Source organism: Garra rufa, chromosome 10 (assembly GCF_049309525.1).
Source record: "Garra rufa chromosome 10, GarRuf1.0, whole genome shotgun sequence".
In the NCBI taxonomy this organism is placed as follows: domain Eukaryota; kingdom Metazoa; phylum Chordata; class Actinopteri; order Cypriniformes; family Cyprinidae; genus Garra; species Garra rufa.
The window spans coordinates 50267632-50293597 of record NC_133370.1 but is presented as its reverse complement, the minus strand read 5'-3'; the positions used below and the strand labels follow the sequence as shown (position 1 = coordinate 50293597).

The window sequence follows — 25966 nt, the reverse complement described above, 5'->3', positions numbered from 1 at the left end:
TATCGTTGTGAGTTTGCCTTCCCTCTGATATTCCTGTCTGCCCGTATATTGACCTGTACTGTTCAGTTTCTGAAATAAAGCTGCAAATGGATCCCCACGCCTCTGACGTTCTGTCACAATAATTAATAATAAAAATAACTGATGTGACTACATTAAAAACTAAATGACTGATTTCTATAAACACAAACAGAGAAAAGCCCAGAAACACATGTTCACTCAGCAGGACTCACTGATCTTACTGTCTATATGAGGATTTATTACACATTTATTCTGATTGATGTTATTTCACTGACAGAAGTTCAGCTGCAGTATTAATGTCATGAAGAGAAAACAAGAGCCTCTAGAACATCTCACTGTTACTGATTCATCATCAGCTCAAAGCATTATGGGTACAATCTCTCATCAGTCTATTCTGATTCATCAACACAGTTTCACTGATGATCCAGAAGAAAAAAACCCAAACCCAGGATAGAGCGGCTGAGTGAATGTGGTGTGGACTGTGTGGATGAGGCTCATTGTGTCAGAGACGCTGTAGAAGGACAGAGTTCCTGCACTGTGATCCACAAACACTCCTATTCTACTGCTGATGGACTTTACAGGGAGAACAGTCTCTATCTTATTGTGTCTGAATGAGTATCTGGAGGAAGAGCAGAACAAACTCCAGGACTGATCATTAGATCCAAACACACACTCTTTACCTGCTCCCTTCCTGCTGATGCTCTTATATGACACTGATATATACACATCTCCTCTCCACTCCAGCTCCCAGTAACAGCGTCCACACACACTCTCTCTACACAACACCTGCCACACATACTCATCAAATCTGTCTGGATGATCAGGATACGGCTGGACTGATTTAGTGAATGTAATCACTCTGTTTCTCTCAGACAGATGGAGGTATTTATTCACTGTGTTCAGATCCAGAGTGAGCTGATGGGAATCTGATGGAGATAAAACACATCAGAATCAGGAATTATGAATCTGTTTGATCTTTTCATGTAGCTGAACTCTTCATGTTCAGTGTATCATCAGTGTCTCAGTACAGATGAGCAGATATCCTGTGCAAATTATCATTTAGAAAACTCTTCTTCACCTTCTACAGGAAGAACATTGTGACGGATGTCTGCAGAGGTTTGTTTATGCATTTAATTACATTTGTTTATAGTAAAGAACATTATTACATTATTATACAAAACGTTATTTTGGTTTCATAAACTTTATTTAAACTTTGGTTTGGAGTTAAGTGCGCTCACTCTTTAACGAGTAGTTTATTTAATCTTATCATTTCTTTGCTTGTTTGTTGTGGCCGAGTCTCGCACGTTGGTGTTCCGTCAAAAGGGGTTCGACCGGAAACTTCGGACATATATATACAGTTCCATCCAATGATTTGGACACAACTATTTAAGTTTCTGCTGAGGGGGACTCCAAGGACCGTTTCTCTTATTTTATGTGTACTTATAAGAAGTAAATTATTAAGTAAAATCATTAGTGTTATATGTTATTTTGGTAACACTTTCTATGAAGCCCCTATTTATAATACATTATGAGGGTATTTCTAAGGCATTATAATGAATGCATAATGCATTATAATAAACCTTATAATATGTTATATCATTTCATGAATATTCATAACAACAATTATAATACATTATAATATTTGAGTATTTGAGGTTATAACTTTTAAAATTATGATTATTTATAACACACAATATGGACGCATATTTAATCTACCTAATTTATGATGGACTATATCATATTACATTTATCTTTTACATTATCTTTTATTTTGATGGTCCCTTTAGTCTATTGACTATAAGCTTACACTTTCCAACTACATTTCAACTAACACTCCTTAGAGCATTAGTAGACTTAGGTTAAAGGAACACTCCACTTTTTTTGGAAATAGGCTCATTCTCCAACTCGAGTTAATAAGTTGATTTTTACTGTTTTGAAATCCATTCAGCCGTTCTCCTGTTCTGGCGATATCACTTTTAGCATAGCTTAGCATAAATCATTGAATCCTATTAGACCAGTAGCATCACGTTCAAAAATGACCAACGAGTTTCGATATTTGTTGTATTTAAAACTTGACTCTTCTGTAGTTATATCGCGTACTAAGACCAGCGGAAACGTAACGATGCGGTTTTCTAGGCCGATAAGATTAGGAACTACACTCCCATTCCGGCGTAATAGTCAAGGAAGTTTGCTGCCGTAACATGGCCGAAGCAGGCGCTGTAATACCACACAGCACATGTGCAAATGTTTACTTCCGTCAACATATCCAACGTGCATGCACAGCACAGACAGCGTTCCTCGCCATGGAGACATTTGTGAGAGACGATTTAGAAGATATTTACTTTGGTGCAGATCCTGAACCGTATCAGTTTGAACCAGAATTCACTGAAGCTAAGGTTTTGGTACGCGAAAGACAAGAAAGTGTGTCTGAACTGCCTGGGACAGAAGGGATGAGGAGAGCAGATTCGAGCTGGTGGGGCTTGCCAACCCATGCCAACTAAAAGTGAGTGCATGTGTTGTCGCGAGTGGGACCAGGTATTGCCATCGATGGCAAGGGTGAATCTACCTGATGAGGAAGTGGCATGTCGCAACATCCGAGGACTTGGATGCAATGCTGCATCCTGCAGTAGTAGATTTTTTTTCCGGTTTGACAAAATAAACTAGAAAAAACGTCACACGCCGAGTGGACCTAATGGCCAGCTGTCGCAAGAGTAAGTTATTCCTGCAACCACTACATTATATAATATAAAGATTTTAAATGCATACTGTCAGTTTGCATTTTTAGGCTTACATTCATGATGTACACTTTTACTCAAAACTGACTTTAAAACACCACCGACTGTTCGCAATAACTTTCTTTTGCAATCACACATGGAATTTGGTCATAGCAAATACTAAGCCAACTGTTCGCCCAAACCTAGTCGTCAGGGGTTGCATTTCACAGGTAACGTTAGCAATTAATCATGTTTCACTTACAGCCGTGGGCGATGCTCCTCGTTGTCCTTTCTGTAACGTTAGTTTGAAGATTGTTGGGATCGCCGTGTCCTTTAGACGCCGTGCTGCAAACATACCCCTGCGGGGCCCATGCTGGCTTTTTGCGGGCACAGTGGGCTAGTGCCAGCCCACACCAAAACTAAACAGGCCCAGTGCGGGCTTGCCCATGCGAGGCCTACAGCTTTGGGCTCACCGCGGGCTGCCCATATTAAGCCCATGATGACCCATTGTGGGCCAGCCCGTTCGGGCCCATTCAGCTTTTGTACCTTTGGGCCCATGCAGGTTTTGTTTAGGTAGCCCACTTTCATTAAGTTTTGGCTGATTTTAAAATTGAATGTGAAATTCAATAAAACCTTCCATTAATAACTCTGCTTAGAAGGAATAAAAAGAAAAAATCTGTTATTTTCATTGGATTGTGTCTACAAGACAACACATGATCCTTTTAATTTATTTGAGAAGGTCAAAATGTAAAGTTATTGATGGTACAGAGATATGAAGAAGTTATAATTAGTTTTTATGATATCCATCACTCAGAGTTAGTTTAGAATTTTTTTTTGTTTTTATACAATTTCCCATAGATGTATAGGCCTAATGCCATTTATATCATTCTATTATAGCTAAACATTTTCAACAATAAAAATTACATTAAACTGAAAGTAAAGACAAGTTCACGTGACTATAACACCTCAGTCAAGTCAAACAAATGTTTATCCGTTAAAGTTGCTTTTCACACCATTGTCTACTACAGCACTCAAAACAACATCGGAGATTATAAATTTAACTTTAGGCTATACATTCATTATTAAAATATTAACAAGGAAAATTCATAACACATTTTGTGTTACTACAGACAAATATTATGCTTGACTGATTGTGTTAAATACATTCAAGCAGTAGGCTACATATTGAAATTAAATGTATATTTATTTTGCTTAAAGTCAAAGGGCGATATATACTGTATTTATGTAGTTTATCATGTTGCCAAAATAAAATAAGCGCTAGTGAAAATACTGGATTTTGGAAATACGTGCTGCAAGAGCTTCGGCGCGCACGGCCGGACGCACGGCGAGCCTGCGCACTGTGCGCAGTGACGTTCTTTTTCAACTGTCGCTCCGTCAATCATGTCAGATAATGCGACCGCCTGCCTCAGGTAAGTGAAAATAATTAAAACACTTATATAAGTAGTAATTTTCCCCCACCTTGCTACCGATTGCTTTGTGTTAGTAGTCGTAGAAGTTGTTGTTGTATTTTTTATTATGTTGTCCATGTTTCGTACCGCAAATACACGGCTGGCCTGTTAACTAAGTGTCCTCTTCTTTAGCCCGCATTTGGCACGGTTTTTGTAAAGCTGTGTTGGCAGAATTGATCATACACATTAAGCGAAAGATACTTATATTGAACGTTAAGTATGAACTCATAACCTCCCCGTCCCTTTACAATTAACTGTACAATGAAATGTTTCATAGACAACGTAATGAACCTTGCGCGCCATTTTGTGCTAACGTTAGCTGACGAGTCACTGACTATTTAAAATGCACATTTTTGTTATGCACTGTTATTTGTTTTCTCATTGTCCGGTCTATAAATGTTTTTATTTTATTTTTTTATTTAGATGATGGATGTCGAGGAACAAATTTTAGTTAATCTAACAATTTTGGACAGGGTGCTTGCAACTGTCTTCAGATACTACTACAACTAACGTTAGATTGCTTACACTGCTTGAAGAAAAAGCCCCTACAATCCTGAGAGAACACGAAGAGACAAAGACACTGTCTATTTCCTCAAGAAAGTTTCTTGTTAAGGTTGCTGTCAGTGACCTTGTTGAGAAACATGGATTGTGAGTATATGTGGTTGTTTATAAGATGTAAGGTGTATTTGTTTGCAAATTAAATTACATTGTATTTAAATAAATTAAACATGTACTAAAACAGTTATACATAGTAAATTAGGTTAATTTAATAAATACCTTTAACAGTCTTATAAGAATTAATGTGTTTTTTCATTAATGTGTTTTTCAGTGCAGTTTCCTTGAGTTAATATTTTGTAGTTTTGTTCTTTGCAGTTTACTTCAGTTAAGAGAAACAGTTCGTTCTGGGAATGTTTTGTCTGTCTGTTTCAGGGTTATCTGTCGTCAGGAAACCAGTTGAGTGCGGCTGCACTATCTTCCTCTCATCCTTATAGTTGCCCTGGATCATCTGTAATTTTCCTTCCCATATGTAGAAGTATTTGCTTAAATGATATGTGAACCCCCGCCTACATGAAGGCTTGTAAGGGTGCTGTATAAAAGATGGGACTGCCCCATCTTCTTTAGTAGATAACAATAAACCAACTTGTATTAGACTTTGGTGTGTTGTTGTCTATCCCAAGCGCTTGTTGCTGATCCACTCGACAGACCTGAGAAACTGCAGTGACCCAGAAACGAGGTTCTAACAATCTGGTGACCCCGACGTGATGTCTCTGATCAGGTAAGACAAAGTATAGTTTGACTACCTGATTAGTGACATTACTATTACTGTGTGTCTGTAATTACGTGACTTGGGCAAGACAGAGTATAGTCTGACTGTCTAATTAGTAATTGCTGATTAAATTGCGTAACTCGGGCAAGACAGAGTATAGTCTGACTGTCTGATTACCAATTGTTTAACTGCGTAGTAAGGTAAGACAGAGTATAGTCTGACTATCTGTACTGACGTAAGGTATACCCTCAGCGAGGCTGGGAAGAGCGCTATAGAAATCAAAATCGAAAACGAAATTAAAAGCAAAAGTGTGAGTCACGAGTTTTGGTCTGTCCCGTGGTGAGGTGAATATCTGTATATCTATCATGGGAGCCACCTATCCTAAACCAAATTCTGGCGAAACACCCAATGATTGGATGAATAGATGTAGTTGGGGTTTTTATACAAATTTATGGGTGAATAATTTAGCGGGTTGGACCGAAGCCAATGGGATGTATCCTACATATCCACGAACGGGTTCTTTTGACCCAAATCATATGGCACAAGCTTTTCGATTGACATATAAAGGCGAAGGTGACCCTGAATGGGACCAAAAATATATGAAAGACGGGTATGATGTTTGGTTAAAAATGCAAACTGTATGGAATGATAAACAGGGTATTTCACTGCCAAAATCTGTCAGGAATGTGGTACCGAAAAAGCCAACAGGAAAAAAAGAGAAAAAATTATTAGCTGAGGCTGAGTCGAAATTACAGAAAACCAAATTAGAAAAAACAGCTAAACTCGATCCAGAAGTACCGTCTACTTCTTCACTCCCGCCGTGCGCGCCGCCACACTGTCCGGCGCCCGCGCCTAATGTGCCCGCGCCTAATGTGCCCGCGCCTAACATAACTGCGCGCAGCGTGCCCGCGCTTACTTCCGCAGAGCCTTGCGCGCCCTCACCAGCGCCCGTAAAAATAACAAATGAAGCTCACTTGTGGATATCAAAACGAAAGGGTCACGTAGAGGTAACTCCGCCGTCTGTCTCAACTTTGAAAGATATTTTGAGCATGTTGCCTGAAGTGGACAAACCTTTACACTTCGTGGACATGTTAATAAAATTATCGCGACACAGTCATTTTACCGGCGCTGATTATAAGTTCATAATCATGTCCAAAATGGGTAATAAATACGACGAGACGCGTTTACTCGATACAGTTACTTGCTTAGCTGCAGCGAATGATGAGCTCCAGGCAAATCCCCTCTTCTCTCCCCAGGGGGAGGACGAGGATGAGTGGGAGGGTAGAGCAAAACCCGCATCTTATAAAAAAGATGGGGAAAGTTATTTTTACTGGCGAGACAACCCTAACGCTATATCTACTCTTCAGAAGCAGCTTACTAAATTTCTGATAGGTGAAAGACATGCCAATAGGGACCTTTCACATGTAACTAACTGTAAACAGGAAAAGAAAGAACCAGTGCCTGTTTTCTTTAAAAGATTTAAAGATGCTTGGATTCACTTAGGCGGGTTTGAATTAGATGACCATGTGCCAGATTGCCTCTTTGTCTCCACTTTCCTTAATAATTGTGCACCCGAAGTGCAGCCTTTGCTGAAATTGCAGTTAACCGACCGATCACGATTGACTGTGGAGGATGTGGGAAAAAAGATTAGAACAATGGCTGGTGATGGGTTATTTGATCTGCCTAAAACAGCGAACCCTGCCTTCCTGCATCACGCAGGGGGTGGAGCCCGCACATCAGGGAATTCAGGGCAAGTTCAACGTAGAAAGGGGAACTGCCATTATTGTGGGAGGGAGGGGCATTGGTTTGTAGACTGCAGGAAGAGACAGGCTGATGAGAGGAAGGGTAAATACCACCCACAGCAGCAGCAGCAGCCACAGCAGCCACAGCATCAGGGAAATCACTCTTTGCCCGCACTCCCTCCTCCCCCTCCCCCTCCACCTCCCCCACAACATATAAATCCCTATTACACTCAATAGGGTTGCCCACAGAATCAAGCCCCCAACGCCACACTTTTGTCTATAACCATAGACTCCCCCAATGGGGAGGAGCCTGCTACTCTAATGATTAACATGTTAGGGCAGGATTTCCCTTTTCTCATTGATTCAGGGGCTACTATGTCATCGGTGGGTGGGGGCTACGAGGGGCCACTCTCTAACCAGAGTGTTGATTCTGTAGGGATTGATGGGTCTCCTTTCTTGACACCGCTTACGCCACCATTAGAATTAAAGGTAGGCTCTCACAGACTAAATCACAGATTTGTATATATGGCATCGTGCTCTTATAATTTAATGGGAAGGGATTTGATGGCTGCCCTGGGGGTGGAGATGAAGTTTAAAAATGGTAAACTTGTAGTGCACACCTCGGACGAAGTGTGTAATGAAATAGGTGCCCTGAATGGCCTGCAGGTGTCACTGTTGTCCACATGTAAAATAACCTCACCCCAACCTGACTTTTCTGAATTACCAGACAGTCTGTGGGCAGCCCACAAGGATGATGTAGGCAGTGTCTCCTGTTCCCCATACTGCGCTACAGTTAAGCATAGTGACCCTATATACATTAAACAATATCCACTATCAGAGGATAAGGCTAGGGGTATTGATGTTATAGTGTCATCGCTAGTGAAGCAAGGGGTAATAAAACGCATCACTAGCCCCTATAATACACCAGTGAATCCTGTCCCCAAGCCAAATGGCACTTGGAGATTCACTCAAGATTTAAGGAGAATTAATGAATTGGTGGTACCAATGGCCCCTTTGGTCCCTGATGTAACATCTGTTCTCATGGCTATTGATTGTAACCATGGTCATTTCTCAGTGGTTGATCTCTGTTCTGCTTTTTTCAGCATTCCTGTGGAACCAGATACACAGCCCTTATTCGCATTCACTCACAGGGGTCAACAATATACTTGGACACGCCTCCCACAAGGGTATGTTGATAGTCCCGCCTACTTTAGCATGGTGGTCAAAGACTGCTTGTCCACTTTGAGTCTGCCTGAAGGGGCAGCACTTCATCAGTACGCTGATGACCTTATGATAACAGCTGTGACGGCGGAAGTCTGCAAAGAAAGTACGCTAGCACTGTTACAGCATCTCAGTGAGCACGGCTTTAAGGTCTCTAAGAGTAAGTTACAATTCTGTCAACCATCCGTGACCTATTTAGGCCATTGCCTAACCAAAGGTCAGCGCACCCTCACTGCTGACAGACTTCAAGCAGTAAGGAATCACCCACAACCGCGCACTAAGCAGCAAATGTTGGCTTTTCTGGGACTGGTTAATTACTGCAGACAGTGGATTCCCGACTGTTCTCATTTTGATAAAGTATTGAGGTCCTGTTATGACAATAAAACCCCTGCATCGTCGCCTATCATCTGGACAGATGAGGCTAAACAGGCATTTAAGCAGCTAAAAGGGGCCCTATGTTCCAGCCCCTCATTAGGCCTGCCCAATTACAAGTTACCTTTCCACTTGTTTGCTTACAATGGCCCTGATACTGCATGTGCAGTATTAGCACAGGAACATGGAGGGGGAATGAGACCTGTGGCTTTCCTTTCAAAAACCTTGGACAACATCATCAGGGGTCTACCACGTTGCCTACAGGCGGTAGCGGCATGCGCACTGATGGTGCAAGATGCTGAAAAGATCGTGTTGTCACACCCCTTAACATTACACACTTGTCATCAGGTAAAGCACACCATACAGAATTTGAACACACAACATATGTCAGTACAGCGTAGGACGGGGTATGAACATGTGCTAACTGCTACAACTAACCTCAGTATTAAGAGCTCAATAGGCATGAGTCATGTTGCTATGACATTGCATCACCTTTTAGCAACAGCCCCAACTATAGATTATGCCACCATGGAAACCCATGATTGTCTAGCAGAGATCACACATACATGTGCTCTCCGTTCTGACTTGGAAGAGACCCCCTTAGATGGGGGCGACATGGTTTTTGTTGATGGCTCGTGCTCAAAACCACAAGATGGCGTCTTCCTATGTGGCTATTCTGTATGTCAACTACCTGACGTGGTGTTGGAAGCACACAGCCTTCCTTTTCGCTCAGCACAAGCTGCAGAACTGTATGCTCTAACCAGAGCCTGTCAGATGTTTGCTGACAAAGATGTGACTATTTATACTGACTCACGATACGCTTTCGGAGTAGTACATGACTTTGCTCAAATATGGCGAGCCAGGGGATTTGTGGGGGCGGATGGAAAGCCAATTTCACATCAAAATTTAGTTGAGTCATTGATCGAAGCCTCATGTCTCCCAAGGAGAATAGCCATAGTAAAAACAAAGGGGCACTCGAATTTATATACAGATGAGGCTAAGGGTAACTCACTGGCTGACCTAAATGCAAAAAAAGCGGCCCAAGAGGGGCCTCAAAGCCCCCATGTTAATGTAGCTCTAGTGTCAACCTCAAAAATGACGTCATCACTAATTCCAGATGTTGACCTTATCGCTGTCCAGAAAGCAGCAAGTGAATCTGACCGTCAATTCTGGTCAGTTTTTTCTGCGTCTCAGGGACCTGATGACCTCTGGCGTGACAAAGATGGTCGACTGTGTTTACCTACGTCTGTTTTACCGTTTCTCGTCCGCGAATTTCATGGTATCACTCATCGCGGCCGAAGAGGGGTACTAGATACAATGCGAGGTCTATTTTGCGTCGACCAATTACCGCAAACGGTTAATGACATTCTTGACAGATGTTTAACTTGCGCTAAAAATAATATAAGCAAACCTCCAGCAAAACATCAACACCTGCCGAGGCCTAACCAACCGTTTACTGAGTGGCAGGTTGATTTTACACACATGCCCAAGAGGGGACCTTTTAAATACCTCTTGGTGCTTGTGGACAAATTTTCTAAGTGGGTAGAAGCTTTTCCATGTGCGAAGGAAAATGCAAACGTCGTAGTGCAGTTTTTAACCAAAGAAATCATACCCAGATATGGTATCCCGGTATCAATAGACTCCGATAAGGGTACACCTTTCACATCAAAAGTAACGCAGCAATTAGCGAAAGAGTTACAAATTGATTGGCGACTACATATACCCTTCCATCCTCAAAGCTCAGCTTTCGTTGAGAGGAAGAATAGGACCATTAAACAAAAAATAAGAAAAGCAATGATCAGTATGAATACATCCGATTGGACAAGGGTTCTTCCAATTGTCTTAGCAGACCTAAGAATGATGCCTCAGCCAAATTTAGACAACTTATCACCCTATGAGGTGGTGATGGGCCGACCTTTCCCCATCCCTTGGCGCCACGGAATGGTAGGGATAGGTGTGGTGTTAACTGATCATATGTCTGAGTACTCTGTAGGCCTAATAGAAAAATTAAATGAGTTCTGGGAAAGGGTTAACATGAAACACCCTGAGATCCCGAAAGCTAACTCACACCCCTTTGAAGTGGGCAATCAAGTATTGATAAAGAAACTAAAAACCGGGGGCCTCAATGACTCTCGGTATGATGGGCCTACAGAGATACTAGCTGTGACCAGAACTGCTGTTTTAACTGATCTTTTTCCACAGTGGATTCATGCAACCAGAGTGAAACCCTTGAAATGAAGAACAATGTATTACAAGTACTAACTGTTTTTGTTTTCCAGAGCAATAATGTGTATTGTCCTAGCTGGACTCATGGTACCCAACGCTTCAAAGGAGGAGGCCAAAAGAAACCTCTTCTGGCAGTATGCAAACTGGACAGCGCGTCAACTGACCAATGAATCATGTGTGGTGTGTCAAGAATTATTCCGCACCATAATAACTGTATCCTTGAAACCATTTGTCTATAACTGTGAACCCCCCAATTTTACTGTGTTCTGTACATATTATGCAGGGGAAATGTATGTATGGTCTCCTAGGTGTGTAAAGAGGGTAACAACACCCTATACTGATGAAACTAAACGGCATAATTACTGTTGTATGAATGAAACGTGCAAGAAAGAAGGTAGTGCATCAAGTAAAAATGAAACTGAAACTGTTGATGTAAAAGTTAGCCTGGTGTTACCAGAAGGTTTTATGTTTCCTTACTGTTTTAATGGGACATCAGGTGAAAGCGTGACAGGTATAAGTGCTACAAATTGTAAACAAATAATAAACCAAGGGCAGGGTATAGACAGGTGGCTGCAAAGCTACTGTCCAAAGTTCGAGAGGGGCTCATGTGAGAAGAACACCGCAGCATGTGCTAAGGGAAATAATACTGCTTGTTACACCTCTAGGAACACTGCCTGCATTGAATTGCTCACGCTCTGTGAAGATCCCTGGCCAGCGAAAGGTGCAGTGCTGGCTGATGACTGGTACTGGTACTGTGGTGAGGACACTGTAAACAACACGTACAGGATGAGCTGGACAGGCCTCTGTGCACCAGTGCAGCTGCAACATCGTGTGACTGTTATGCATACACAACGTGATTTGTCTTTCAGGAGCAAACGATCAGTGGACAACGAGGACGTCCCTGAGGAACATCAGATGAGGTCACACTGGACTCGGTTCTGGAAGTCTATGGTACCTCAGTTCGGCGTCTCTGACCTACTGAGACAACAGAACATCATGCATTATCGACTGGCATCCTTTGTTAACAGCACCACAGCTGCACTGGTAGGGGTACAAAGCGAGCTGCGTGCACTGAGACAGGTGGTCGTGCAAAACAGGTTGGCCCTGGACATGCTTCTTGCCCAGCAGGGAGGGGTTTGTTCTGTTGTAGGTGACAAATGCTGCACATACATACCTGCAAATGATGAGCCCGAGGGATCAATTGGCACTGCTGTAGCTACTATGAAGCAGATCTCATCCCAGATATATGAGGATGAGCTAAAGTCTAGAACTAACAATTGGAATTGGGGTATTCTCTCTAGCCTATTTGGCGCGTTTGCACCTTATGTCTCAATGATAATACCGGTATTACTTATTTTGTTTCTATTGTGTATTTTTGGTCCATGCATTTTGAAATGTTTCACACAACGTATGTATACTATGGTGTCTGCTATCTCTGCAGGATATCACCCACAACCTTTGAATTAGAATTATATCGCCCACTGCCACAGAAGGATAGAGAAGAATCCAGACTCTAGAGGAGAGTCTGGAAGAGGGGATTATAAGAATTAATGTGTTTTTTCATTAATGTGTTTTTCAGTGCAGTTTCCTTGAGTTAATATTTTGTAGTTTTGTTCTTTGCAGTTTACTTCAGTTAAGAGAAACAGTTCGTTCTGGGAATGTTTTGTCTGTCTGTTTCAGGGTTATCTGTCGTCAGGAAACCAGTTGAGTGCGGCTGCACTATCTTCCTCTCATCCTTATAGTTGCCCTGGATCATCTGTAATTTTCCTTCCCATATGTAGAAGTATTTGCTTAAATGATATGTGAACCCCCGCCTACATGAAGGCTTGTAAGGGTGCTGTATAAAAGATGGGACTGCCCCATCTTCTTTAGTAGATAACAATAAACCAACTTGTATTAGACTTTGGTGTGTTGTTGTCTATCCCAAGCGCTTGTTGCTGATCCACTCGACAGACCTGAGAAACTGCAGTGACCCAGAAACGAGGTTCTAACAAGTCTAAAGTACCAGTGTTTTATATATATATATTAGGGGTGGGCATAGATTAAATTTTTTAATCTAGATTAATCTAGATTAATTTTTGGAATTAATCTAGATTAATCTAGATTAAAATGGCTAATTTGAATTCTGCTGAAGGCATTCAGAATATGTGTGCTACCCAAATAATGACTAAACATGTTACACCGTACTTTTATTTTTACAGGTTGCCGTGAAGTTTCTGTGTATTCAGTATGACATGATGCGAGTTTTCTCAAATGAAACGGTATAAGTGACACTCACAGCAGTTTTGGAGATGCAATGTGAGATGCAAATGCCAAAAATTACCGGGAGCGTCACGTGTGTTTCAGTATGCGTGTAGTAAAAGCGCGTCTCCACCATTCATAGTATGAATTTCATTCATACAGCTAGGCAAACGGAACATACCGGATTCATATTAAAACGGTCTTTTTGCATTTCAGTTTTCACAGACACTAGTCCATATCGCGATTTGAAGTAAGTGACAGACCATATTTGATTTATGAATCCAAAAAACGACGAATTTACGTGGCATTTCGCGCTATAGTAGATTCGGTTTTTATGAATGAAGGACGACGTGATCCCGTCTGTGTTTTGGCGGAGGAGACATAAACGTGCGACCATATTCTATAGTCTTCGGTATACATCCGCGTTAAACTATCAAGGTGAAAGTCATCATAGCTTGCGTAGTTTAGACCCAGCTCCCAACCCAATTTTGAGAATAGATTAACGGCGATATTTTTTTTATCGCCCGATAAAAGTCTCACGTTAACGCAGCACGTTAACGCCGATAACGGCCCACCACTAATATATATATATATATATATAAATATATGTGTGTGTGTGTATGTATGTATGTTATATTTTTGTGTTTGTTAATGTTTGTGTTAGAGCCATTTTTGCAATATTTTTTTTTACTTTTTTTTCAGCTATCCATCTGGTACAGAAAAGCTGGCACTAGCAAAGGAGATTGTGTCATTGGTCCCCTTGTTAAGGATTCAAGTGTTTGGCGAAAATGAGGGACACGTAAGGATGTTTTTACATTATAAAATTAATTACTTAGCAATGTGAATGTAAACTGCTCAAGTATATTTGAATCCAGCTTAATTCTATTTTTGCATTACTCATGTCAGGAGCATATTTTTGATGGGCCGTCACACAGTGGCTTCATAGAAATGAGACTGAGGAACATCAGACGGAAGCTTCAACAGAACCAGCGGATGTACAGTTTGAAACGTCGCCATTGTACACCGCAACCTTCTTTGCCAAGTCCAGAAGAAACAGTGCCAAGTGAGTGGTTGACCCTGATAAAGAGGATGCGACTGTCACCAGAGAATTCATCATCAATAAAGACTGCAATTGACCAAACCTTCAGTTACCGAAGGAGATGGATAGCGACAAAATCCCAAACTGTTGCTGAAATCTTCAAGGAATATCCCAGATTTCTTGACATGCCTGCCTTGGTAATAGACATGCTCAACTAAAAGAAAACTTTACACAAACTTATAATTCATGATTGTAATATTGATATTTGTTTCTGTTTTTTTTTGCATTGAAGATGGACATTGAATTTTCCAAGCTCACAGATGGGAAAGAAGACATGTTTATCCGGAAATTGGAAGGGACCATAATTCCAAAGCTCAAGGAAATAGCATCCTTGGAGAAGAAAAAGGACATCAGACACGTGCTGGAGGAAGCCAACAATCAGCAAGATGGTATGATTTTCTGCCTCAATGTCTGTTGCATGTGCACACATTTCTAAACCTAGTTTAAATTAGAAAACTTAATGTAAATTTTAATGTTCAATTCATGATAAAATAAATTTTGCATGTGATCTGCATCTTCACTTCATCAAGATGAGCTGTGCTACACTATGTTGAAGATCCTCATTCATCTTCTTCCACCCACAGCATCTGGGAGAAGTATTGCTGGCAGTAAATGCTGTATGAACTCTGCAGTCTCGGACCTGTTGGAGCAAGTGCCGGTATGTTTTTTTTTTTTTTTACTGTGTTAGCTTGTGATAAACAACATTGCCTCTCATGCAGCAACATTTTCTGATGCTTTTCTTTGTTTTATTTCTGTAGGCTGGTACCAACGTGACAACCTTGCTCAGTGAATCCATGAAAGGGTCCCTGAAGTCAGCCCAGTTGCAGTTGGTTTCCATCGGTTCTCTAGGACATGGAGCCCAGTACGTAATTGTGGCAAAGAATGATTCTTTTGCCCTTCCACTTGATCTTGAAAGCCTGACCTGTGCTGTAGACAGACTTTTCAAATTCTTCTGGCTGTGCAATCTTCAGTATTCAAGCCAACTTTACTCTGATTTTTCCTTTTTTGAGTATATATATGATTATTGTGATGGTGTTCATTATTCTAAACATCCTCTTCACCGAAACCATCCCAATGCATTACAAATTCAGTTATACTTTGATGATTTGGAAACAACAAATCCTCTTGGATCAAAAACTAAGATTCATAAAATGGGGGCCGTTTACTTTGCGTTACGAAATGTGCCTTTAGAGTACAATTCTGTACTTTCCAATATTCATTTATGTGATATGTTCATTATTTTATGTATGTTTTTTTTTTTTCGATTTAGTTATATCATATACAGTACATTTGATTAGTTAATGATTACTAATCATTTACAAAACATGACTGCGTTTCATAAATGTTTAATAAATTGTTACTTTTTGTGTATGTTTTGCTCACATCAGGTGCACAGTGGTTAAAGACTCCATGTGTTTCAGAGAAGACCGCTGTCTATACCCTGCAGTACACACTACACTAACTACACACTACAGTGTTCAACGCCTGTTATAGACGATGTGTAAACGCATGAATAAATCATTTACAACACTTTCTGCATCCCCTAATCTAAAGTGTTAACTGTTCATCACTTGTAAATGTGTTACACATCATTCATGGGTACGATTCGTTGATCTTATGCCTTATTGATTCTTGAAGTGGTAATCTACGAATGATGTGTAACATATTTACAAGTGATGAATAGTTTACACTAGATTAGGGGATGCAGAAAGTGTTGAAAATGCTTTATACATGCTTTACACATCACTGTGTTGATAACTGTTACTTACCTGTTACAAATGATCTGTAAGTGTATTTAAGGCATTTACAACACTTTCTGCTCCCTCTAATTGCTACATACATACAAAAAAAACAATTTATTAAACATTTATGAAACGCATATTCATGCTTTGATTAGCTAATCATTAATCAAATGTAAATGACTTAACCTGAATCTACAAAACATACATACAATAATTGACATATCACTTTTTAATCATTTATGAATTCATAGTCATGTTTCATAAATAATTAGTTAATCATTTACTAATCACTAGTAAATGACTTGTAATGGAATTTACAAAGCATACGAAAATGTTAGTATATCACTTGCTAATCATTTATGAATGTTTTGTAAATGATTAGTTCATCATTAACTAACCACTTACATGACTTGCAACTGAACGTTATTATAAAGTGTTACCAGTATTTTTATTTTTATTTATTTATTATTTTATATTTGTATAGAGAATTTTTAGTCCCTTTCAGAGTGTTAAATTAGCTTTATTAACCTGTATTAACCGGAATTGAATGTTTTATATTTTGTAATTAATAAATACATTGATTTGAATTATTTTATATATGTATAGAGCATTTTTAGTGCCTTTCAGAGTGTTAAATTAGCTTTATTGACCTGAATTGAATGTTTTATATTTTGTAATTAATAAATACATTGATTTGAATTATTTTATATATGTATAGAGCATTTTTAGTGCCTTTCAGAGTGTTAAATTAGCTTTATTGACCTGAATTGAATGTTTTATATTTTGTAATTAATAAATACATTGATTTGAAATCCCTTTGACTACTGTACATTTTTTGACAATTCAGACATTAGTTATGTGGTGACTGCATCCATTTCAGATGTATAGAATAAGTTAAAGTAGCTGAAAAGTAGTGAAACAGATTTATTGTTGTAGATTAACAGTGCGGGCCCTGTGTGGGCTTAGTGAGGGCTTCCTGGGGGCTTAATGAGGGCTGCCTGTGCAGGGCCAGCACTAAGGGGCCAACGTTTTGCCAATAAGCAAATTCTCATGGGCCCTGCGCTGGAAGCCCGCTGTGGGCCCTTAGGCTAGCCCTAAGTGGGCCTGTAAAGGGCCAGTGCTGGCTTGTTTGCAGGGGTAGTACCGGTAAAACTATCCAAATAGTCATCTGGTTCAAAATCCTCGGAGCAAACACGCCATTTCTTGATCGTTTCTAACGGTGTTTTGAGATCCATGTTCAGAGCAGCCAGCCATTGATTCATTAGTCGAAATTGCTTTTTTTTCGTGGGAATTCTATGAAAGATGGTAGTAGATTACGTCTTCGACTTACTATCACAGCCCCTTACAATGCACATAACCATAGCTAATCACACACAGGTAAATCCAACCATTAACAATTTACCAGCTGGAACTCTGACAGCTGCAACAACCGGAATTACACAAACTTAGCACCGGTCACATTGGAAGTTACCTAGCTGGGATCTAATTTCAGGCGCTGTGTGATATTAATGCTCCTGCTTCGGCCATGTTACGGCAGCAAACTTCCTTGACTATTACGCCAGAATGGGAGTGTAGTTCCTAATCTTATCAGCCTAGAAAACCGCGGCTTTACATTTCCGCCGTCTTAGTACACGATATAACTACAGAAGAGTCAAGTTTTAAATAGGATAAATATCGAAACTCGTTGGTCATTTTTGAACGTGATGCTACTGGTCTAATAGGATTCAATGATCTATGCTAAGCTATGCTAAAAGTGATATCGCCAGAACAGGAGAACGCTGAATGGATTTCAAAGCAGTAAAAATCAACTTATTAACTCGAGTTGGAGAATGAGCCTATTTCCAAAAAAAGTGGAGTGTTCCTTTAAGGTTAGGCTAGGTAGAAGGTTCACATGCTTGCAAAGTTACTTATAATCAGTTTGTCTTTGGGGAACCATCAAAATACAGTGTTAGCATATATTTAGCATACTACTAATAATAATTACTGCTAGCTGACATGGAGTTGCAGAGTTACTTATTAAAAGCTGTCTAAAGGGTACCATCAAAATAATCAAACTGATAATACAAATGTGTCATATCTCATCTAATACCTGATCTAATGGCTCTTTGAGAAATATTATTATTATTACTTATAAGTGGTCTTTGTATGCTTTAAGTAAAGTGACATGAGAAACATGGCAAGATATGAGACTTATAATACATTATAACTATGAGGAGGTAATCATACTCTTAAAAGCTATAACCACAAATAAGTAAAAATTATAATACATTAAAACTGTTCTTATGAATACTCATGAGATTATATAACATATTATAAGTTTTTTTTTTTTTTATAATGCATTATAAATTAATTATAATGCCTTAAGAATACCCTTATAATGTATTATAAATACAGGCTTCATAGAAAGTGTTACCATTATTTGAAGTGTTATTTGATGTTTTCACATTTGTTCAGTAGTTTAATGGCCATTATGTGTATGTGTTTTCCCCTTTATTTTGTTAATTGGAGCTGGTCACCAATATATAAGTTTGTTAGCTGTCTCTGTAGTCAGTTTGTGTTGATCTTTGTGAGAGCAGGTTCTGTGGATCTTAGATCGCTGTGTTTTAAGAGGCAAATGCAGTGGTCGAGTTTATTGTAAAGTTTTGTTTATTTGTATTTTTTTCTTTATATTTTTGGTTCATTTCTTTTTGAGTAATGTTAGTTTGATTTTTTTGTAATCTTACATGGAGAAAATAAATCTTCAAGCATTTGCAGTAGTCTGCTGCCTCTGTGATTTTTTTTTTATTTTTTTTTTTTCCTTTTGCTGGTCACATCTATCACAAACTGTCATGATCAGGGCTGTGGGTCTCCCCTCAGCCTCCTGAGGTCGCTGTTCACACTGCACCTTTGATTGCATTCACCTGTCTTTGTCATAAACACTGATTTCACTCACAGCTGTTCACTATCTGGACTATTGTATAAAGACACTCACATCTCACTCCTGCTTCATGTCTGCATTGTCTTTTGTCCTCTATGTTATTTTGTGTTCTTGATATTCCCTGGACTTTGATCGTGCTCTTGATCTTGTTATTTTGTGTTTAAGTTCACGTTCAGTTTGTGCCGTGTTGGCTTTTTGTTTGTTTCGTTTTGTTATTTTCATTAAAATTACTTTCCTGCATTTTGGACCCAGACCCATCATTACTCACACGTGACAGAATGCAGACATCCATGATGGGTCCAGCGGGGAGAATTTTTTTTGAGGGGGCAGCAACCACCTGCTCGGTTCCGGACACTCAGGGGATGTCGTTTGAGGCGGCGTCGGCAGCTCGGTTCGAGTTCATCTACGCCTGCCTGGCGGCGATGGACACCCGCAGTGCCGAGACGGCGCGGAAGCGCCCCTGCTTTGCAGAGGAGGTGGCGGTGACCGCTCTGTCTGTTCCGGACGCGTTGGTGACCGCTCTCTCTGTTCCGGACGCGGCGGTGACCGTTCTCTCTGCTCCGGACGCGGCGGTGACCGCTCTCTCTGCTCCTGATGCGGCGGTGACCGCTCTCTCTGCTCCTGACGCGGTGGTGACCGCTCTCTCTGTTCCGGACGCGGCGGTGACCGCTCTCTCTGTTCCGGACGCGGAGGTGACCGCTCTATCTGCTCCGGACGCGGCGGTGACCGCTCTCTCTGCTCCTGACGCGGAGGTGACCGCTCTCTCTGTTCCGGACGCGGCGGTGACCGCTCTCTCTGCTCCTGACGCGGAGGTGACCGCTCTCTCTGTTCCGGACGCGGAGGTGACCGCTCTATCTGCTCCGGACGCGGCGGTGACCGCTCTCTCTGCTCCTGACGCGGAGGTGACCGCTCTCTCTGTTCCGGACGCGGCGGTGACCGCTCTCTCTGTTCCGGACGCGGCGGTGACCGCTCTCTCTGCTCCGGGCGCGGCGGTGACCGCTCTCTCTGCTCCTGACGCGGAGGTGACCGCTCTCTCTGCTCCGGACGCGGCGGTGACCGCTCTCTCTGCTCCGGACGCGGCGTTGACCGCTCTCTCTGCTCCGGACGCGGCGGTGACCGCTCTCTCTGCTCCTGACGCGGCGTTGACCGCTCTCTCTGTTCCTGACGCGGCGGTGACCGCTCTCTCTGCTCCGGACGCGGCGGTGACCGCTCTCTCTGCTCCGGACGCGGCGGTGACCGCTCTCTCTGCTCCGGACGAGGCGGTGACCGCTCTCTCTGCTCCTGACGCGGCGTTGACCGCTCTCTCTGCTCCGGACGCGGCGGTGACCGCTCTCTCTGCTCCTGACGCGGCGGTGACCGCTCTCTCTGTTCCGGACGCGGCGGTGGCCGCTCTCTCTGTTCCGGACGCGGTGGTGACCGCTCTCTCTGTTCCTGACGCGGCGGTGACCGCGCTCTCTGTTCCTGACGCGGCGGTGACCGCTGATGTTCCTCTGGCGGCGAGACCAGCTCACGTTCCTCTGGCGGCGAGGCCAGCTCACGTTCCTCTGGCGGCAGTGTCCACTCACGTTCCTCCGCTGCACGGGCCTGGCCCGCCATCCCTCCCCCTGAGTTGCCTTCCTCCGTGCCTCCTCCCTCCAGATTTGGGAACGTCTGGGAGCCGTTCCTTAGGGAGGGGGTACTGTCATGATCAGGGCTGTGGGTCTCCCCTCAGCCTCCTGAGGTCGCTGTTCACACTGCACCTTTGATTGCATTCACCTGTCTTTGTCATAAACACTGATTTCACTCACAGCTGTTCACTATCTGGACTATTGTATAAAGACACTCACATCTCACTCCTGCTTCATGTCTGCATTGTCTTTTGTCCTCTATGTTATTTTGTGTTCTTGATATTCCCTGGACTTTGATCGTGCTCTTGATCTTGTTATTTTGTGTTTAAGTTCACGTTCAGTTTGTGCCGTGTTGGCTTTTTGTTTGTTTCGTTTTGTTATTTTCATTAAAATTACTTTCCTGCATTTTGGACCCAGACCCATCATTACTCACACGTGACACAAACATGAACACACTCAGTGAGTTTTTCTGCTTGTTTTCTTACTGACTTACATTGTAGGAAGTCCTTCCTGGTCCAGAGATCAATGTTGGTGAATGTGACTGTGGAAATCAACAGACATGAACAGTGTGATTCTCATGATCCTGCATTCATTCCTAAGACATTTCTAATATGATGTTCTCCATGATATGAGATGATGATGGACTCGTTTCTGAGAGCAGATCAATCTCCAGGACTTTACCTCTGTCTGAGATCTTCTTGAGCTCCTCTTTGCAGAAATCCTCCAGTTTGTCTCTCAGCTGATGGACAGATTCTCTCAGACCATTAAAAGCGATGGCAGAAATTAAGGGTTTGACATTTCCGTCTGTAGATTCAGGAGGTGCTGAGAGAGACTGGAAACTCTACAGAAAACAGACATCAAAACTCATCAGCTCCACACTTCACCCAATAACCTGCACCAACATCAGATTTGACTGATCTTTAGTAACTCAATCCAGCACTTTCACAGCATCAGCTTCATTCTTCTCATATTCATTATATCACATTAGAGCTACAGATTCTAGTATTTGACACTTACACTCTTTGTGAACTTTCTAGGAAATAGTTTGGATGATAAAACATCTGCTGAGAACACAAATGTCCATCTAACAGCTCAAGAACATCAATGGAGTCTCATTATAGAGTTGAGTAGATTTGCTCAGGAAAAAACAGCTGAAAGACTACAATTATATTGACTATTATTTATAACTCAAGTCCACTATGATGGTGTTGTTGTAGATGTCTGTTACCTGCAGGAACTGGATGTGATCCTGTGTGTGTGAAAGCTGCTCCAGCTCAGCGTCTCTCCTCCTCAGATCATTGATCTCCTGCTCCAGTCGCTCCAGTCGTCCTTCAGCTCGACTCACTGCTCGCTTTTCCTGATCTCTGATCAGCCGTATCAGCTCAGAGCGGCTTCTCTCAATGGAGCGGATGAGCTCAGTAAAGATCCTCTCACTGTCCTCCACTGCTGTCTGTGCAGAGCGCTGTTAGGACACACAGTGATTCAGGCTTCAGTGGGACTGAAAGAGACAAGAGAGTCTGAACTGAGACTGAGACAAACTTCTCTTCTTCTCCAGACTCACCTTATGAGACTCCACAGCCTCTCTCAGCTGCTGAACATCTTTCTCTCTCTGCTGGATTCTCTGCTGGAACGTCTTCTGCGTCTCCTTCAGCTGCTTCTGCAGGACAAACCGATGATAGTGAATGTCACAGAAAACTACTGACACTAAATCATCATGAGAACAGATGAATGCAGTAAATGTAGGGTGAGGCGGTTTAAAGGTTATTTATCTGGACTGATAACGAACAGCTGTAGGCTCAAACTGCAGAATGGAAAATTTACCATTTTCTACCTTTCATTAACTTTTTTTTAATTGTCATGTGGGATAATGCCTGTTTCACACTGCAAGCATAAGTATTATGACAGTGAAACTGACTCAGATGTAGAGACAGTGTTTCTGGTGCGTAACTGAGCTGCAGCTCTAGACAGAAAATAAAGGACTGAAGTAAACCTATAAATCACTAAAATCATCAGGATACAGCAGATTTACTGAACAGAAAGTTGTCTGTCATTGCTTTCAACTTTATTTTGACTTATAGAAGTGTATATTTTGTCAAAGAACAGCTGAATAGTTCACTCCATTATTTTCTGTCTCTAAATCTATCAGTGTCTAGTGTTAAATACCTGTTTCTCTGTCCTCTGTGCTGCAGCTGATACAGTGTCGTGGTTTTTATGTTCATCCATCGTACACAGCACACATATACATTTCTGGTCAGTGCGACAGAAAACCTCAAGAATCTTCTCATGTTTCTGGCAGATCATCTCCTGCAGTCGTCCAGTGGCTTCAGTCACTTTGTGTCTCTTTCCTTTAAACCAACTCTCATGTTGTTCAAGATGATTCTGACAGTAAGAGTTCAGACACACCAGACAGGACTTGACGGCTTTGTATTTTCTTCCAGTACAGACGTCACACTCCACATCTCCAGCTCCAGCGTAACAGTCAGCAGTAAGTTTGGTCTTCTTCAGTTTCTCCACCATTTCAGCCAAGATGGTGTTTCTAGCTAAAGCAGGTCTTGGACTGAAGGTCTGTCTGCACTGAGGGCAGCTGTAGACTCTCATCTGATCCTCCTGATCCCAGCAGTCTGTAATACAGCTCTTACAGTAACTGTGTCCACAGGGAATGGTCACTGGATCCTTCAGGAGATCCAGACACACCGGACACAAGAACTCATCCTGAGATATTCTGGCTTCTGCCATTTTACTCATGAACACAGAGACACAACAGCTCAACTACACTTCAGTTTCTCTTTCCCTGAACTCATGTGATTCCTGTTTCCTGGTTCTGTGTTTGAGTGACGTGTAAAATAGGTGTGTCTGTGAGTCTGTAAAGCAGGTTCCTCATTCCTGCTAAGTTTAGTTTAGACACACCTGACTGTTGTTAAAGTAAATGCAAAGACCCTGAATAGTTGATTCAGGTGTTTAATTAGAGATCAAACAAAACTCAGAAACTGACTCTGCTGGACTAGGAATGGGGAACCCTGATGAAGAAATATCTACTAGATTGTTTTGTAATATTTTTCAGACTCAGACTAAATAAATACATTTATTTGCATCCATGTCTGACTGTTTAGTCACTGCTGCTACTGGCAGCTTCATCCAGCCTGTCACTATGAGCTGTGAGTTTAGGCCTAGAATACATTCCCTACTACTCTCAGTGTCTGCAAGCATAAAGGAAAGATCCACAGAAGTAAGACACAAATGTTGAAACAATATTGAACATCTGCTGAACTCAAGCACATCTGTCCTCCATTTCCAATAAATGAGCAGCTCTAAACAACGTTCTGCTCTTATTTAAAGACATTTCATAATGTACAGACCAAGCATAATACAGTGATCTTTGTTAAAGCCAATAAATAATATTAATGTACACAATTCATTAAAGGAAATGTGGCCAAACTGAGTAATGCAAAGTACATAGTTTGTGTATTGCAAAGGTCCTTATTTTATGTATTTTTTTAGTGCTGTAGCTGTTAGGTTTCCAGCACTCTTCTGATCTCCTAATGTTCTCACTGCACATCTTTTCAGTTCATTCTCACAAACTGTGACTGATATAATGAATTTCTTAAAGGTGTCCTATTATGCTTTTTTACAATGTCTTTATTTTGTTTTGGGGTGCACGAGAACATGCTCGTCATATTTGGTGGTTCGAAAAACGCCTTTTTTCCACATAATTTACATTATTACAATAGCTTTCTCCAGCCTGGCACAAATGGCTCGATTAGTTCCGGGTTTGATAAAGTAAAAACAAAAATGTGTTGTGATTGGTTAGCAGTCCCACTGTGTTGCCATTGGCCAACAGTTCAGACAGCATTTTATTCCTGCCACGCCCCTTCACAAAACAGCAAGTTAGATTGAAGTGATTCTTACTTTTTAAATATGGATATTTTTTTTACAAAAACACATCAGATCGCTAAAGGAGGCTTTAACTGACCCCTCCGGAGGCATGTGAGACACATTTTATTATGGATCGACTTGTTTTGGACTGATGGAGACAAACTCTTGTCTATGCCGTTCTAAAGCTTGGGAGTGCTAGGATAGTTTTTAATATAACTCTGATTGCATTTGTCTGAAAGAAGGAAGTCATATACACCTAGGATGCATGGAGGGTGAGTAAACAATAATAAATAAATGCTACAGTAGTGTTGGTCTCTTCATCAGCTGTGAGATCGCCGATACATGATATTATCATTATTGTGCTCATGTATTTCATTATTTACACATCCCAAACAGCTCCAGCATAAGGCTAGTGAAGCTGTCTAATCTGTATGATCAATAAATCTCTTACCACACACTGCACACGTCTACGGCACGACTCCGACACGGCTTCCTTGCTACAAGTACGGTACCATCACTTCTACTACAAAAGACTGCTTTGTAAGTAATCTTCCTGACTTATCTGAATTCCTCAGCATATCCAATAGCTCAGAAAAACTTGATGGTATAATAGAAACTATGGACTCTCTCTTTTCTAGCACTTTAGATACAGTTGCTCCAGTGCGCTTAAAAAAGATTAAGAAAAACAGTGTAACACCGTGGTATAACGATCACACTCGCGCCCTAAAGAGAAAAGCACGAAAAATGGAACGCAGCTGGAGGAAAACAAAACTAGAGGTTATTCGTACTGCTTGGCGTGAATGTAACTTATCTTATAGAAAAGCATTAAAAACTGCCAGATCGGATTACTTTTCGTCTCTCTTTGTTATTTGTTCAATACTGTTGTTAAATTAACAAAAAATATAGCAGCAACAGGTTTAGACATTTCCCAACAGCACAGCAGTAATGACTTTATGAACTACTTTACCTCCAAGATAGAAACTATTAGAGATAAAATTGTAACCATACAGCCGCCCGCTACAATATCGCATCAGATAATGCGTTGTAGATCTCCTGAGGAACAATTCCATTCATTCTCTATTATAGGAGAGGAAGAATTGTATAAACTTGTTAAATCATCTAAACCTACAACATGCATGTTAGACCCTATTCCATCTAAGCTACTAAAGGAGGTACTTCCAGAAGTCATAGATCCTCTTCTGAATATTATTAATTTGTCACTATCATTAGGATATGTCCCCAAAACCTTCAAACTGGCTGTTATTAAGCCACTCATTAAAAAAACACAACTTGACCCCAATGAACTTATTAATTACAGACCAATTTCGAATCTCCCTTTTCTGTCAAAGATACTAGAAAAGGTAGTATCCTCACAATTATGCTCCTTCTTAGAGAAAAATGGTATCTGTGAGGATTTCCAGTCAGGTTTTAGACCATATCATAGTACTGAGACTGCTC

The 25966-nt window shown here is 41.3% G+C and overlaps 1 protein-coding gene across 1 annotated transcript; it reads right to left on the bottom strand.

The window, feature by feature from the left end:
• Positions 1–390: 390 nt before the first annotated feature.
• Positions 391–23415, bottom strand: LOC141344632 (tripartite motif-containing protein 16-like). Its single transcript, XM_073849505.1, has 5 exons — positions 22799–23415; positions 21864–22031; positions 21317–21476; positions 21129–21176; positions 391–944 (listed from the first exon to the last, which is right to left on the bottom strand). Exons 1-5 carry the CDS (start codon positions 23378–23380, stop codon positions 421–423), a joined length of 1482 nt encoding a protein of 493 aa, XP_073705606.1. The 5' UTR covers positions 23381–23415; the 3' UTR covers positions 391–420.
• Between the last annotated feature and the right edge of the window lie 2551 nt (positions 23416–25966).

Bases quoted from the DNA above. Each gene is read 5' to 3' on its own strand.
- LOC141344632 (XM_073849505.1), bottom strand. From the start codon at position 23,380: ATGAGTAAAATGGCAGAAGCCAGAATATCTCAGGATGAGTTCTTGTGT. The intron at 22,032-22,798 runs GTATTTAACACT...CGCTCCATTGAG, and splicing joins CACAGAGGACAGAGAAACAG to AGAAGCCGCTCTGAGCTGAT. The intron at 21,477-21,863 runs GTAACAGACATC...TGTTTTCTGTAG, and splicing joins ATCACATCCAGTTCCTGCAG to AGTTTCCAGTCTCTCTCAGC.